Source organism: Bos indicus x Bos taurus, chromosome 16 (assembly GCF_003369695.1).
Source record: "Bos indicus x Bos taurus breed Angus x Brahman F1 hybrid chromosome 16, Bos_hybrid_MaternalHap_v2.0, whole genome shotgun sequence".
Lineage (NCBI taxonomy): Eukaryota > Metazoa > Chordata > Mammalia > Artiodactyla > Bovidae > Bos > Bos indicus x Bos taurus.
In genome coordinates this window covers 55671436-55688737 of record NC_040091.1, presented here as the reverse complement: position 1 = coordinate 55688737, position 17302 = coordinate 55671436, and the positions used below count along the sequence as shown (strand labels likewise).

At 47.3% G+C, this 17302-nt stretch overlaps 1 protein-coding gene across 3 annotated transcripts in view; it reads left to right on the top strand.

Annotated features, from left to right (window-relative positions):
* Positions 1-17094, top strand: part of KIAA0040 (KIAA0040 ortholog) — a 39559-nt gene extending 22465 nt beyond the window's left edge. The window contains exons 3-4 of one of the 3 annotated variants that reach the window (XM_027565402.1): positions 7929-8052; positions 13620-17094. In XM_027565402.1, coding sequence (XP_027421203.1) covers positions 13752-14054 — 303 coding nt within the window. In that variant the 5' untranslated portion in view covers positions 7929-8052; positions 13620-13751 and the 3' untranslated portion in view covers positions 14055-17094. Of the gene's footprint in view, positions 1-7928; positions 8053-10622; positions 10726-13619 lie in introns of those variants that run through there. The other 2 variants (XM_027565403.1, XM_027565401.1) reach the window with 2 other exon arrangements.
* The last annotated feature ends 208 nt before the right edge of the window (positions 17095-17302 follow it).

Below are 17302 nucleotides of genomic sequence, written 5' to 3'. Positions count from 1 at the left end.
GCAACATGCTTTACACACATTATCTTTATACATATCGTTCATTCACTCACTCATTCATTCATTCATTCATTCATACATTCAACAAATACTTCCAACCCACTGTCTGCCAGGCACTCTGGGGGGTATAAGGAATAAAACAATGTAGTACAGTGGAAAAAACACCTCGCCTTCTGAGAAATGTGCTAATAGCTAATATCTGTGTTTACAGAAGAGAACACTAAACTCAAAGCGCTTAAGTGGATGTTGCCCAGACTCCAAGCCGGTGTTAGTGAAGGAGGCAAAAGTCCTGACTGCGTTGTTTTTTGGTTGAGAAGAAAACCCAAGTTTCCTTGATGATCTAGGGACATAAATACGAGGAAGTTTGTAACTTGCTAACAGGCTGGGGATATTGTATTCAATCACATTTAGCACTGTTGGAATTTTCAGAGTATCAGAGAGACACGATTTTTAGTGTTTATTCCTAAGAGTGACTGAAAACGACTAATTATTGTCAGAGTCCATGACATGCAGCCTTGGGAGACAATGTAATTAGGGAAAGGAAGAGAGAAAGGAAAGGAAGAGAGAGGGAGAAAGAGTAAAGGAGAATAAAGTGGCTAGAGATTTTAGGCCATCCATAACAGAAAGTCAAAGAAAGCCCAGGTGAAAACTCTTTTAAACTCTTTTCATTGTCCTTAAATTATTCTCTAATTCTTTTCCACACATCATCTTTGAGTAGAGAGAAGGTCTTTTTCCTCTGCTGTATTTCCTCGCATAGCTTAATTAATACTTGATTGATTGAAAGATCGACTCATTTGAACCTGGAGTGAAATGGAGCTTTTTAATTTTCTTTTCTGCTGAACCTGAAATAGAGCATATAGTAATTAGGGAAGGATCCCTTGTTATCAGAAAGTCACAGCCACGATGAGCAATTTGTAACAGACCAAAAGGAAGGTAGATGATTATTTGGGACCTGATAAAGCATACTCCCCACTCCCTACTGCTTTCAGTGATATGGGAGTTTCTTGATCATTATTTCCTCCTTAAAAGAGTTTCTTGGCTAGGGATCTGTCTGGACAGTGGGCTAAATGGTGGGTAATTGTCACCAGAGTCTGACCACAGATGTGACTGATGGCCTCTTTTCTATGCCTTTCATTACCCCGGCTCTCTCCTCCAAAACCCGGATTGACTAGTTTACAATTTTTTCAAGATCTCTTGAGTTAATCAGCATTTCATTCATTCATTCATTCATTCAGGGACATATTCAACTCTGGGCATCTAAACAGCATAAAACAGGCAAGGCCCCAGTTCTCAGTGAACTCATTTAGCAGAGCAGGCAGACAGTCCATAAATGTATACGCCACAGTGACAAGAGCACTGCATGTGAATGGGAAATTTCAGAGTAGGAAGAACTACCAGGGCTGTAAGACAGGATGGTGTCGTAGAGACTCACTGGGGGCTTGGCTTCTCGGATGACTTGGTTAACCAAGGCTTCCTGTTGAGCTAATATCTGAGGTTACAGTAAGTAGAAATGCCTTTGTGTGGAGCTCTGCATGTTATGAAGCTGTTGATCATGCCAAGATCTCAGAGAAAATGGACTGAAGGGATTAACAAGGTCCTGCAGGGTGGACAACTCTGAAGTAGGTGTGTCCAGGGCATGGTGAGTGAGGAGGAGAGTACAAGACAAGATTAGAGACGGAGGCAGGGCTAGCTGATGGAGGCATGTCTGGGGTACGGCAAGGAGTTGATTTGACTCCACAGGCATTGGGAAGCTGTGGTGGGTGGGGGCAACGTGATCTGGCTCATTTGGGGAGAACAGGCCATAAACAAGGAAGAGTAGAACCAGAGAGAATAGTTAGGAAGCTGAACAGTAATCCAGGTGAGGGGTGATGACAACCTAGCCGCGACATGGAAAGAAGTGGACACATGTGGGATATGTTTTAGAGAGAGAGGACATGGGAGTGCTGAGGGGTGGGAGGGCTGTGAAGTCAGGGGGCGTACATGAGTCTCCTGGGGCTACTGTGATGAAGCACCGCAGGCTGGGCACTTTAAACAACCCAAGTGGGTTGCCTCACGGTTCTGGGGGCTAGAAATCTGAGATCAAGGTGTTGGGAGGGTTGGGTCCTTCTGAAAGCCATGAAGAGAGGATTTGTTCCAGGCCCCTGTCCTCGGCTTGTCAATGGCCATCTTCTCTCGGCGTCTCTTCATGCTGTCTTCCTCTGTGCAAGTCCACCTTTATTTATGTCCAATTTCCCCTTTTCATAAGGAAACCAGTCATATTGGATTATAGACCCACTTTACTCCAGTATGACTCATCTTAACTAATTTATTGATACATCTGCAAAAATGCTGTGTCCAATTAAGGTCATATTTTGGGATAGTGGTTAGCTCTTCAACATAGACATATACTATATATGTGTGTGTGTGTGTGTGTGTGTGTGTGTATGTGTATAATTCTTTGTGCTGTTCTGCCTTTTAATTTTTCAAAGAAAACAAATAATTACAATATAGTCAGACAAGGGCTGTGATGGTGGGTTATTGGCTCCAGGAGAGCTCAGAAGAGAAAGAAATGGGTTTGGGGAAGTTTTCGGGCAGAGGCCTGACAGTTACAGATCTCCCAGTGGAGTCTGGAAGGACAAGGAGTCCCCCTTTGAATGCACCAAGGGGAGAGGTGAGAAGCCACTCCAGGCAGGTGGAACAGAGCATGTGGCAGTGCGAGAGAGCAGGATGCTTGGGAGAACCTGAGGGAATGTGGCAATGGAGGCAGTGGGGGAGACGAGGCTGGGGTGGGAGCAGGAACCACCAGCTCACAAGCACTTTGTTCCCCTTGCTAAGGAGTCAGGATGATCGTACCAGTGACAAAGAGCCAAAGGTGGGCTGAGCGGGGGAGCATGACCCCATTCTAATTTTAGGAGAGGAACTGAAGAAAGGAAAAACTAGAGACCAGTCTGAGGGCTCGGACAAATGCAGTGGCAAGGTGGGTGAAGAGGAGGGTGCCTCTGCTCCTCTGGATCCTTTGTCTGCTCCGCCACCCTCTGCCTTCTATGCTCATGCCGCCAGAACTCCCTGGTCACCTTTGGTGCTCCCAGGCTCCAACTCCCTCCTAGACTGTGCCAAGCTCTCCCCCATGTCCGGGCCTTCACCCTGCTGTTCCCACCTGTGCACCTCAGCTCAAAGTCACCTCCTCAGAGGCCATGCTGACTGTGTCCTTTACAGCATCAATAGCATCTCTTGGTTTCCGTGTTTGTGTACCTGTTTACCATCCACCTTCTCCCTGCGGAAAACAAGTCGCTTTACCATACCTGCATCATTCCTGACTACATCCGCACGCAGTGCCTAGGGCAGCGTTGACATGCACTGTCATGCAGAAGGAAGAAGGAATGCAGAAGGAAGAAGCAGGGGGGCGGCAACAGAAAGACAGTCTGGTTTGGGGGCAGGATAGAGGCTTATGTTGAACAGAGGAGCCTATCGGGCTGCTATCTATGGGGTCGCAGAGTCGGACACGACTTAAGTGATTTAGCAGCAGCGGCAGCAGCAGCAGAGGCTTATGTCACCCTCTGCCCAGGGATATGAGAGCCCCAGAGATGGTATCCCCATCCTCATATTCTGTATTTTAATTCTGAATTGGTTGCTTTGAAAAAGAATGATGAATGGAATGGAGTTAAGAGCCCCCTTACTACAGGAAAACTAGGGGAAGGAGGAAAAAAATGCCTTTTAAAGGAGAGCTAAAGAATCGTGGCACCCAGGCAAGTAGAGATTGGGTAGGAGGCTCACACACTCCCCCATGAAAGGGTAGCTTTCAAATAATAACACAGTAAGAGGACATAACGGGCCTTCCCTGGTGGCTTGGTGGTAAAGAATCCACCTGCCAATGCAGGAGATATGGGTTTGATCTCTGGGTCGGGAAGATCCTCTAGAGAAGGAAATGGCAACCCACTCCAGTATTCTTGCCTGGAGAATCCCAGGGACAGAGAAGCCTGGTGGGCTATAGTCCCTGATGTTGCAAAGGAGTCAAACACAACTTAGTGACTAAACAACAATAGCAACAAAGAATCAAAGTCATGGCTCCAGAACCATCCCAAGCTCTAAAAAGGCAAACAAAATGAGCATCCGCTGAGGAGTCAGGGGTGTTTCTTCCGCTGGCCTATTCATCTGGGTCAGATAATAAGGGCACATGTGTCTGTTGCCAGGCGTGGTACCAAGAGGTTTTACCTTTACTGACTCACTTGTTTTCACAACAGCCTATTATTATCAGCTTCATTTTACTATGAAGAAAGTGAGCCGCAGAGAGAGAAGCTGAGTAACCTGCCCAATGGGATAAACAGTGGGTAGCAGTCAGGATTCGAACCGAGGCTATTTGGTCCAGTAACCTGCACTCTGGAGCACTTAGCTAAACCCCTCTTGGGTGGAAGCTGCACTACAAGAGACCTGTTAAATGGATCACATATTTGTTATAATCATTACCAATGTTAGCTTTTTGTCACCTGTATGAGTCAGGATGGGTTAATTGCTATGTCAAATAATTCTTAAATCTCAGTGGCTGCCCCCTACAAAGGTTTCTTTCTCTTCCACTGTTCGCTGTAGTCAGCAAGGTGATCCGCTAGCAGCCATTCAGGAACATCTCCTACCTCTGCTGTCCCAGGGGCCCTGGAGTCCTTCCCTGGGCCCTGTGAGTTGGCCATCCAGTGAGCAAGCAGAGAGAGAACGTGAAGGACCTCAAGAGAGACTTTAGGACCCAGGTCCCACTTCTTGTCCAGAACTCAGTCACATCCCCAGAGGTATCAGAGGGCTAAGAGGCACAGGCTGTCCTGAGCCCAGGATGAGGACATAGTGTACATCTTGTCAACTGCTGTCTCAGTCTTACCTGCAAGGACTTCTATACGAGATACCTGACTGGGGTGGGGGAGATGCTGGGAGTCAGAAGACATTGGTTCTGGTCCTGATCTCACCAACTGTCAACTGTCTGACCTCCAGCAAGACACAGCCTCTTCTGGTCCCAGATTCCTCATCACTAAAGTGAAGGAACTCAACCACATGATCCGTCTCTGGATTCTTCCAACTCAGAATGTCTGTCTGACAAAGCATCAATTCATTATTTTTAATAACCATAGTGCCTTAATCATTTCTGTATTGATGACCTATTTGTGCTTTTGTTCAAAATTGCAACCATAATTATAACATTGATTTTGAAGGAAAATACTATCAATTTTCCTCTAATACTCAATATCCAGTTCCACACCATATATGCATACTCTGCAGGATGGAGGAAGAGGCTCCAACCTGGACTAGTTACTTAAAACAATTAATTAAATTGGAGGAAATACAGATCTCTATTTCATCATGCCTTGAGCCAGGTTTAAGTCATAAAGTCACATTCCACTAGCAGATTATTTTCTGGGATCTGACACTTTTTGTACAAAACAGTACTTACATCTATTAGAGGGCATCTGAGCGTGCCAGGTTAGCAAGGTGAGAACCGTGAAGAAAATATATACCCAGAGCGGCAGAGTTAATAACTGCTGACTGAGGTTCCAGCCGTGCCCTCGCTGCCAGAGAGCCTTGGTTTCTGAAATGTGTGATACTGTCATAACCAAAGGGATTCTACAAAGGATTGCAGGGTGGATCTGAGAGCTGGGCAAGGTTTGGGCAGGCAGGGTACAGAGCCCTAGGGCTGAATAAGATCCTTTATACCCCCAGGAGAGATGGTGGGAGGCTTAGAGCCTGTTGGATGGGATTACTATTTTAGGGAAAAAAACATATATATATATATATATATAGCACAGTTGGACACCAGAGAGGAGACTAGGGTTAGAAGACGAGGAGCAGAGCACAGCCCAGAGACAGTCCTCATGTCCCTCGGCCTGACAGTTCCGCTACTGCGTCGGCTGAAGAACGCCCAAGTCAGGCCACGTCCCACCTGCCATCACCACCCTCAGCCTCATCCAGGTGCCATTTTCCCGCACCAGTTATAATCATCTCCTCCTGCTCCCATTCTCGGCAATCTGTTCTCTCACCCCTTGACAGTGTTCTTTATAAAACACAGGTCAAGCCTATTCCCTCCTTGCTTGAAACTCCATGGCCCTTTCGCACACACCAGCCATTGATGTGGCTTAGCCAGCCCAACGGGTGCAGGGCCACCTGCCTCAAGGGCTTCCTGTCCCCCCACCACCCTCCACACACCCTGCTGCTACACCCAGCCACACTGTCCTTTCAGGGCCTTTTCAGGGAAAGCAACGGGTCCAATTGTTCATCTGCAAAAACAAAGCACAGTGAACACATTATGTCCTGTGTTTCCAGACTTTGGGGAGAGGGGACACTTTATCGAGTGTTAACAATTGAACTCATTGCTTGAAATTTAGAGGCACTTCATCTGAAAAGGTATTGGAGAGTTGAAGATAAACACACCACATATATTACTTGAAAGTGCTTTAGATAAGTTTAGTCTAAGTTTTGAGACTTCTCAGACACGTTGACCACATGATTGTTGTGGTTTTCTTGTCATTCAGACCTTAGCAAAGCCATCCTTGCCCAGCGCCTGCCCCAGCCTCCCTGATGGGCATCACTCATTTTCTCAGCATCCCAGACTTCCCCTTTGTAGCACTTTCTATGTTACACTTACACACCAGTCTTCAGGCTTCTTTGCTTCCCACATTGGACTTTGAGCATGAGAGGGACAAGGACTGATCCTGCCTATTTCCTGGATACCCAGGACTCAACCCACTTCCTGGCATGTAGTAGGTGCTGCCTAAGTAGTCACAGAAGGGATGAGTAGATGCCATCCTGATTGTCATTTCCTTTGCATCTCTTTCCCTTAACCCCTCCAGGCCAGCAGGCTTACTCCTTCCCCAGTGCTTCTCTCATGCCCTTAACACAGAGCTTGACCACAGGACTCATCACCTTGTGCTTCTGCTATTTCTGTCTCTCCTCCTTACCAGACAGGAAGGAGCTCAGGGTCTGAGTGCACAGGGTCAGACACAGTGGGTGTTCTGTGAATGTCTATTGCATTGAACTATGATCTCAAAAATCACTAAGGACGGTGACTGCAGCCAGGAAATTAAAAGACGCTTGGTCCTTGGAAGAAAAGCTATGACCAACCTAGACAGCATATTCAAAAGCAGACATCACTTTACCAACAAAGGTCGGTCTAGTCAAAGCTATGGTTTTTCCAGTAGTCATGTATGGACGTGAGAGTTGGACTATAAAGAAAACTGAGCACCGAAGAATTGATGCTTTTGAACTGTGGTGTTGGAGAAGACTCTTGAGAGTCCCTTGGACTGCAAGGAGATCCAACCAGTCCATCCTAAAGGATATCAACCCTGAATGTTCATTGGAAGGACGGATGCTGAAGCTGAAACTCCAATACTTTAGCCACCTGATGGGAAGAGCTGATTCACTGGAAAAGACCCTGATGCTGGGAAAGATTGAGGGCAAGAGGAGAAGGCAGCAACAGAGGATAAGATGGTTGGATGGCATCACTAACTCAATGGACATAAGCAAACTCAGGGAGAGAGTGAAGGACAGGGAAGCCTGGCGTGCTGCAGTCCATGGGGTCGCAACGAGTCGAACATGACTTGGCGAATGAACAACAATGATCTTCAGGAAAGCAGCTTTGGCCCAGATGCCCTGACTACACAAGAGCAAGAAGTGACCCCCAAGGAGGCTGCCCGCAGCAGGCCTCAGTGCTGCTGCATATGAAGGTGAACGTCTTCCCCACCTCTCCTCGCCCATGATCCATCCATTCTCTCATTCAGCACATGGCTCCTGAGCGTATAGAAAAGGGTCATCACCTCAGCCTGCTCATTCAGCAGTTTTTGAACCTGATAACTGTCCATAAACACTTGGGTTGTTTGTTACAAACATAAATTTCTGGGCGTTTCCTAGACCTACTGAATCAAAATCTCCAGGAGTGTAATTCAGGCACTTGAATCTTTAACCCCCTTGGTGACCCTCAGGCAGCCAGTGTGGCCAGAGTCAGAGGCCGGAGAGGAGACTAGGGCTGCCCTCCTGAGATCCTGCCATCGCCTGAGATCCATGGGTGAGGAGATAACGCAAGCACAGTGATCACCGCAACACAAGGTACGGGCTCAATGGAACAAGTGAAGAAAGGCCCAAGGCAGGGTCTCTGTCCCTTTGGCCCCAGGTTACAATGATGAGATGGCCCCCACACATACTCAGGAGTCTACAGCTGCAGCAGAGGAATCTTTTAAGGTTCTGAGAGAGGCCTGACCCTCCTGCTTCACCCTACCCGTTATAAGAAGGCCAGATTTAAACCATATGGAAAGCACTCTGGAGAAGGTCTCAGGGATTTCAGTTGGCTGCCATTATGATCCTTATTATTAACATTTCTAGAAAGCATTTGCTACCCAACAGACCCCATTCTCCAGCTTTACGTGTATTATTTCACCTAATAGAAATAACAAGAGGTTGGTGCAAAGGAGAATGCCCTGCCCCTTTCTTGGGGAGTTCCAGAAGAAACAGCAGTCTGTGGGCTAGCCTTGGACATGACTCTGGAGCAGCTCTTGGATGTCAGGGATGGACCAGTCATCCCTGTGGCAGGAGCCATCCCTGTACATTTCCAGGGGTTCCGAAATCTGGAGAGAGGCTGGGGGCTACAGGGGACTAGGTGCTCTCTCCAGGCCTCGTTTTATGAGCTCAAGAGTCCTCCAGACACTATCAGATGTTCCCCAATGACCCTTCTCCATTCCTGTTGCTGAAAGCCAGAGTCTGAATTACAGCCTCAGAACTGCTGACCAGCCCTAAGCAGGGAGGTCACTGTGATGCCCTTTTCATTTGAATGGAGTAGGGGTCCATGGTTCTTTGGCCATTAAGATTGGGCTAGAGGTGAGAGATGGGGAAGAAAACCTCAAGGCTAGAATTAGTCCATTGTTATCTGGAGTTCACTCACTACTTTGTAGATTATGTTTCATAGTGTTGTACAGTTTACAAAATGCATTAAACACATTGAGCTCTTAATCTTCACAACCTCATTACAAGGGAAGCTTATTAACTGCATTTTGTAGCTAGCGTTTGGTAACTGGCCAAGGTCACAAGAGTTAACCCAGGACTCAAACCCCCAGGTCTTCTGGCTCCAGGATCTCTGTTCGCCATCAATACCTCACATGCAGGCAGACAGAAGTTTGTGGGAAGAATGAATGAATGACTCTCTCTCAGCTAAATACTAAGGAGGACATAGAGATGAATACTACTTGGTTTCAGGAAAACTTCTGAAAACTTCAGGAAACTTCTGGTTTCAGGAAAGAAACTTCTCCCCTCTTCTGTCTCCTCACACCCACCCCCACAACCACAATCAAGGTTGGTTAGCACCTATTGTCCGTTTTACGAGAAGAGATGAATTATTTTTCAGTGTCAGCAACACTTGAGAGCTGACAAAAGGATGGGGTCTCCCAGAGGGCATTTCTAGGCCGAAGTGTGGCTCCTTTTGCAAAAAACATTCCACAGAAGCTCTGACTTTTTTAATTCATACCACCAAGGAGATATTTGATTGTTTCCTAGAAATGCTAATAATGCAAAGCTCATAAATACTAATGAAATGCTATAGATTAGCAGAGCTCAGCAAGTAACCTGGGGGGTGGGGGTTGCCTAGAAGAGAATTCTTAGATTAAAAAATATAAAGAATACCTTTTAATCGAATTTTCCCCAGACAGGGTTCCCAAGTGTTAATGAATATTCTCTTTGGCCATATGGAGAGTAGACTCAAATAAGTACCTTTAGGAATCTAGAAGCTAATTATTGACTTAGCTTTTGCTTGAAAAGAAATCTGTTTATTCACATGGCTATTTTAGGTGCCATGGGATGGATGAGTTTGAGCCAAAGTTGGGAGGGGTGGGAGGGCCTGGAATGTTGAAATAAAGACATAATTCAAAGGCATGCTTTTATTTCATCCAACTAAGCAACCTAAGCTGGAATTTGCTTCTTCTTCTTGTCTATTGACATGATCCCTTGATGATACTAAGTCCCGTGAAATGTAGGAGGCTCCATGATATCAAAAACTATATCTTTGTCATTCATTCCTGAATCTTCAATACCAAACACAGTTTGTGGTACATATCAGGTGTTCAATAAATATTTGCTAAATGACTGAAGTGCTCTCTTAAAACATCTTCCAGAGCTTTCCAGACCCTCTTATCTTTCCCTGAAGGGAAGCTCTGATCACAACATCTTCCTATTATGTGCTCAGTCATGTCTGACTCTTTGTGACCCCAAGGGCTGTAGCCCACCAGGGCTCTGACCATGGGATTCTCCAAGCAAGAATACTGGAGTGGGTTGCCATTTCCTTCTCTGGGGTTCTTCTCAACCCAGAGATCGAACTGGTATCTCTTGCATCTCCTAAAATTGGCAGGAGGACTCTTTACCACTGGCATCACCTGGGAAGCCCGTTATAGAGCCCCTCCCCGCAAAGAAACACACCCTGTGAAGGTCATCTCTAACCTGGCCACAGCCTACGTTCCTTCACTCTCCCACCCTGAGCTCCAGGCTCATCAGAAGGTCCCCTGTTCTCCTGCTGATGTTCTAGAAGTTTCTCTGCCTGGGATCTTTGACATATTTTTCACACGTCTGTCAAGAGCCTACTAGTCTCTCAAGGTCAAGTGGCTCTACTTTCATGAATACTGCCTTACTGTTCTCCAGGAGCTCCACGACCTTCTCTCTCTGGCTGAACCCAGAGTGGGCTCTGATTCACATATGCTCCCCACAGAGACCAGCAGGACCCCGGCACAAGAAAGCTTGTCAGTAAGTGTGGTCTGCTGCTGTCTAATTTGAATCATAGAAATCAGTGCAAGGAGCCTTTGGTTCTCAAAACTGTATGTGTAGGAAGGATTGGCTTAGAGAAAGGCACCCAAAGCCTTCCTAGAACAGAACAGAAAAATCCCTCTGGGTCAAAAAAAAAACAGGACCATATAAGGCTGAGGTCAAAGCAAAGATTATGGCAAAGGGAGGAGAATCCAGAGGAGAGTGAGGGGTGTTAGAAGGAACAGGCGCCGGGCTGGCCCCTCTGAGGGGTCTGGGGAGACCAAGTGTGGTTTTCCTCTGTAAAGAACCTGTGCACTTGATGGTGTGCAGGCAAGTCTATGGCATGTGATATTTCAGACACTGGAGGGGCTCAGGCTCCAGCGAGGACACATAACTTCTCAGGATGCTCATCTTTGTTGCACATTGAGTTTAAGTTCAGATGCCAGTATGCTTTCTATAAACCTCCCCTTGGGCAGGACTGGATTTATATTGTATGTGTCTTCATGCATTTGTGAGGTATCTGACAATGGGAAATAAATTTCTTTGTAGTCTCTTTCTACAGCAGACTGGGATAAATGTTGACTGGGATAAATGTTTCAGTTGATCCAGGGGATGGCAGAGGATTCTATAAACCCTGGGCTACTTGCCAAAAATGGGTTAATTCCACATGAAGAAATCGGAGGCCCAGAGCCATGCTATGAATGGCTCAGCCCTTGGGGATCTGGAGCCAAGCTTCCCAGAATCCTCAGGGCCAGCTCTGCTACTCACACACTGTGTGACCTGTGCCTGCATCTCTTTGGCTGTAGGATGGGAGGAATAACTGTACCTCCTGCATAAGCCTGTGATAAAGTCCAAGAGAGTCAACAGGCGCAAGGTGCTTAGAACAGTGCCCGGCATGTAATAAGTGCCATCTTTTAAAAAATAATTTTATTTCTTTAATATGTATTTATTTACTCAGCTGCATCAGGTCTTACTGCATTATGTGGGATCTTTCGTTGTAGTGCGTGAACTCCAGAACGCGTGGACTCCGAAGCACATGGGCTTAGTTGCCCTGCAGCATATAGTATGTTAAGGTTCCCAGACCAGGGATCAAACCCATGTCCTCTGCATTGCAAGATGGATTCTTAACCACTGGACCACCAGGGGAGTCCCATGAGTGCCACCGTATAACATGATGTCAGGCTCCTTGGGCCCAATGGCACAGAAGCAGGTGCCAATTTATACAACTGCATAAGCTGTATAAGTAATGTTATGAGGGGGTGGGGCCACATGCCTGCAGACCAGGATAGAGATCCTGGGTGGGGCCTGGATGGACACATGGGCACTGGGACACCAAGAGTGCGTGTTATCCAAGGAATGAGACCTCCAAGCACAGCTGCTGGGACACCGTGTATAACACACCCCCCAGATGCATAACACACACACTTATGCTCCAGTGCAGGACAACCCAGTGAAGCCTGAATTTCAGGATGACTCTGGACCTAGGTCCCCCCTGGTGCGTCCCTCCACTCACAATGCACCATCCTGTTGCTCACTTAAAAGATATAATTCACATGAAGGTGGCTTAGAAAAATATCAAGTAAAATATAAAGTAATGTTACCATCCTTAGTTTTTCTGCTTGCCCGGCAGCCTTGGAGAGTGCTGGACCCATTGTTCAGAGGTCTGGGTGTTCATCACAGCTTTGTGTGCGATAAGAAGCACACATGTGCTTGTGTGTCACCTCACAGACAGGTCACCCCACCACTCTGGGCCTCAGCTTCTGCATCTTGAAGTGAGACAGCTGGTCAGGATGATTTCTAAGCTCTCCAGCCTGAAAATCAATGACTTTAAGATCTTTGGCTCCTGAACAATGTTTAATGCCAAGAGGTCTCTTAAATTCCTTTCACTCATGCCTGTCCTCCAAGTCTTGTTTAGACCCAAGAACCTGTGGATTCCAGAACTGAAGGCGCCTCTAAGATCTTACACTTGTGAGCTGAGGCCTGAGATACATGTGGAGAGTTGGAGAAGGTACTGTAGGAAGAGGGACCACTCTAGGGAAGCAACCAGAACTGCCCAGCTGCAAGCTTGGCCTCAGGATAGGAGGAAGGAGGCAGCCAGGGACCACCTCCCAGTTTCTAGGCACCATCACTGATCAGCCTGCAAAACTCTTTTTACTGCAAAGAGAGGAACAGGCAGGGAAGGAGACTTGGGAATATTTAAAGGTAGAAACAGAAAGACCTGGTTTCTCACCCACAGCACAATGAGTCTTTGCCAGGTCTGAAAGTGGAATGTAAAGAGGGAGGAGACATGGGACCAGGAAGAAAGCATGAAGGGACCGTGAGAAAAGCAGGAGTGAAACAGGATGAGGACTGATGACCTCTTAGCCTGGAGAGGTCCAGGGCCCCCATGACAGCCAGCAACTCTTGGACATTCTATCTTGTGCTTAAGCTTTCATTAGTGTTAAAAATGACAAGTTGTGTTCATGGAAGGTCAGATATGGAGCTGTCCTGTGGGGAGTATGTGTTCATCATTTATCAGGTAGGCTGAAATGAAGAAAGGTGGAGAACTACTCCTGTAGAGGGTCTGGAGAGCCAAACCTGTAACCAGAACAGTGTGGAATGCACACACTGATTTATCTAACCACCGTGGAGCACTGCCTGCATGCCAGGTCTGACATCTTATTGACTGTCATATCCTAAGCCCTGTATAGTGTGTACATAGTGAGAATTAGTTAATAACATAACTGACTAAATGCATGCATTTATCTTGTTTATTGAGGCTCAATACAATTTCAGTGAACTCTGTAACTCTTTGATTTCCTCCCATTTCCTGAGCCTAAAATCAATGATGTTATTAAAAATTATAGACCATCCCCACAGCGCCTCTCTTAAATGATCCGCTGTTTTCTCTTTAGGTGCTATCTGTGGCCTGCCCAAACCCAGAGCTGGAAGAGGGCTAAGTTCCAAGTGGGCAAGCCTGCATCCTCTCACGTCCCGCCCTTGCGGGTGGGCTAAGGGGCTCCTCTGGCCCAGCCTAGCCAGGCACCATGGAGAAGATTAGCATGTTCTTCAGTGCCGTCTGGGATGTCATCTCCACCAAACACCAGGAGGGCCTCTTCAACAGCATCTGTCTAGGCATCCTCCTGGGGCTGCCCCTCCTAGTGATCATCACCTTCCTCTTCATCTGCTGCCACTGCTGCTGGAACCGGCCGGGTGACAATGGCCGACAGCCGGAGCAAAACAAGGGGAAGAAGAAGAAGAAAAAGAAGAAGCAGGCTGAAGAAGACCTCTGGATCTCTGCCCAGCCCAAGCTTCTCCAGATGGAAAAGAGGCCATCCCTGCCTGTTTAGCTAGGCAGGGGGCAGAGGTGTCCTGCCTTGGGAGCTCAGCTGCCTTCTAACCACACCCAATGTGGGGAGCAGAAACCCCTGCAGTGACGCGCTCATGTTCACAGAGGAACTACCCAACCAAGAAGCAAACCTCAGACTGAGTGTCCCCCGGGGCAGGCCTTCCCGGGAAGCACGTGGACAAGTCTTGGGCGCTTTCTCAGCATCTATGTGTCCAATAGCAATGGTCTTTACTGCAGACTCAGGCATGCCTTCCACCCATCTCTGGCACATTCCGTATGCAAAAGCACAAGGAACATTTATCCATACTTCTTGACATATCTCCCAAATGCACACATGCACAACACCACAGGTACCCAAGCAAGTATATTCTGTTCATCAAATGGTCACCGAATGTCTACTTTGAGCAAGGCCCTAAACGAGAGAGTTCATTGTCTGCTCTTGGAAAAACATCTCATAGGAAGGCATGGCAGATCCAGGCCCACATGCACAATTATATAACAAGAGAAGCCTACGTGCTGTCAATGCCATACACCACTCAGGGTAGAGATGAATGCTCTCCTGTTCCTGTCCCTACATAGCCTTTTACTGGAAATCTTCATAGCTGGACATTCCAGCCATCTGGTATACCCCCATTCCTGTATATTGATAAAGACACACCAAGTTCCCATGCTTCTGGCCTCTCACCTGGGAGGAAAAGTTGAAAAATCAAAAGCTATCGTCTTACAACTCATCACCACTGATGGGTGTTTAATGGTATCTAAGACTTCTCTTTGAGATGCTACCCCCAGCAAGCCTCCCTCCTCCAAGCAAGAACAAATGGCTTCTGGCCATCTTCATGGCCAGGTTTATGCCGTCCACTTCAGTGGACTGCCATTGTGTACCTGTGCAATGTATGTTTCACAGATGGAAACAGATGCTACCCCTGAGCTAGGGATCTCCTATGAATCCAGAGGTTTTCAGTGGGGAAGGAATTAAGACAATCACTGGTACAGTCTCACAGAAGGCACACTGGAAACAATTACATAAAGTTATCATGGAGGCATGGCATGTTGCAGACAGGGTGCAGAAGTTACAGAGTTTAAATGAAACTAGGATGAAGCTATATAGAGATTTATTAATATTTATCTTGAAGCTCAGGCTAGTGCCCTGCACACAGTCGGTACTCACAACTGTCTGTGGATGCTGTCAGATATGTGATGCTATTAAGGGTAAACTTGTAATACCTCACCAAGTCCCCAAGTGACCTTCTCTTCCAAGTGAGCCCATTAATTGCTGCAACAGGTGGAAGTTGGGTATTGAATTCTGAAGGAGGAGGGTGCATGCAGGGCCAAGGTTTGGGTTGACAAGTGTGCCCTGAGATCCATAAGGACATGTAAGCTGGGTCTGCAGTTAGTTGAGCAGAGCGTCTCCCCACATTCTGGGCCCAGTTTGGGAGGCTGAATTAGTCCACTCACAGGGTGAACTGGGTGGTATTTTGATTGTCTTGTGACCACAGCACAAAGATGGATAATTCCCCACGTGGGAGCAGGTTGTGCTCATTTGCCAATCTGCAGGGTAGCTCTCTTGAAATATTTTCCGACTGAAGCTGTTCTAAATGGTGGTGAAATTGCAATTTCATTAATAATGTAGCTAAGCTATGATATTTATAGAAGCAAAAGCTCAATTCTCTAACATTGTTTCACGGAAAATGTCCTGTTTGCTCACTTGAGGCAGCTGGTAGTCACTCGCCTTTCAGGTAAAGTCCAGATCTAGTCCTGTGGAGGCGAGGTGCCTGCTGGCGACTGCTGCACTGAGATCTTCTAACGGAACACCCTGTGAAGCATATTGCAGGCCTGCTTTTATTTTCAAACCGGCCCTGTTCCCCCTTCTTGCCCTAAGTGGGCCTAAATACCCCAGGCACTCAGGCCTCTCTGGCATAAACCTCTTTGACCAGCGAAAGAAGTACCCTCTGATGCTCTGTCCCCTTGTCCTGGAGCACCTGGCCATCCCCTTCACCTCCCAGAATGACTTCTCATCTCCCCACACCTCCCACAGCCCAGCAGGCTGAGTTGCTTCTTCTGTCTCCAACTCTCAGCCCCCCCTCAAATGGATGACTTGGGGGAGACGTAGAGGCTGACGGCTGAGACTGGTGTCAGACACAATCTAGGAGTGCTGATCTCTGGGATCACGGAACCACAAAAGTACCATAGTTGCCATGGCAACCAGCTGCTAGTCTGAATTAAGACAGCAGTCCGTTGTCATCACCCAGGACAAGGCCTCTATCTCCAGGTGCCGTGCCCCACCATCTCCTATCTGAATGTATCTGTTCCACCTCCAGGTGTGAACACCCAGAAACACGCTTCTTGGTTGCTTCCATAACCCAGGTTTGGAGAACCAAATGCTTGAAAGAGGCTCCTCTCTTATCCCATCCAGCCTCCTCAACAGCCTTCACTGGAGCACCCAGAACAGTGTCCAGTGAGTGAGAGGCCCTCAGGCTTTGCTGAATAAGTGTGTGTGTCAAAGAAACAAAAAGCAATTATTGGATTCCACTGCCTTTTCTTCCCACTTTATTGTCATCCTCCTCTCCCGTTTTCTTCTCCTATTCCCCTCTCTCTGTCTCTAGGCAGCACCCTGGCTCCATCCCTCTCCATCTTCATTTCTCCTTCCCACCCTCTGTCCCAGAACTATCACAGGCAGCCAGGAGTCCTTTAGGACTGGAGCCTGCCTGGCCCATCTTGTGGGGGTGGGGTTAGGCTAACAGAGGACAAAAGGGATGGCAAGGAAGAGGCCTCCCAGACCAGCCCAGGCTTGGGGAGGAGCCCCCAGGCCCAGGACTTCTGAACAATCAGAAGAGATCTTTCTCCCAATTGCTCAGTGGATTCGCTTTGGGGTTTTGGGGGGGCGGTGGGAGGAGGGGAAGATATAGAGAAAGGGCAGTCACCTTTTCAAGAAGAATATAAATGGTCCATGTTGTATAGCATTTGTCAGTATTTTTCTTCCTGGAAAATTTAAATGCACCAAGAGAAGATTTTATTTAAATAAAATACTTTGAAACTAAAAAGCCATGTGTAACCTCCTTATTATGGAAATCAGTTAATTATTTTCTTGACATTAGAGACTACCCTCTCCCAGAGTTCACCCAGAATGATGGATGGGGCTACTCCCTCTGGGACACCAAAGGCCCAGCCATCCCTGGGCACTATCTTCCCCCTACCAGCAGAGTCAGAGGTCCGAGGAGCAGGGGTGAACTCACACCCCATTGCCTGCAG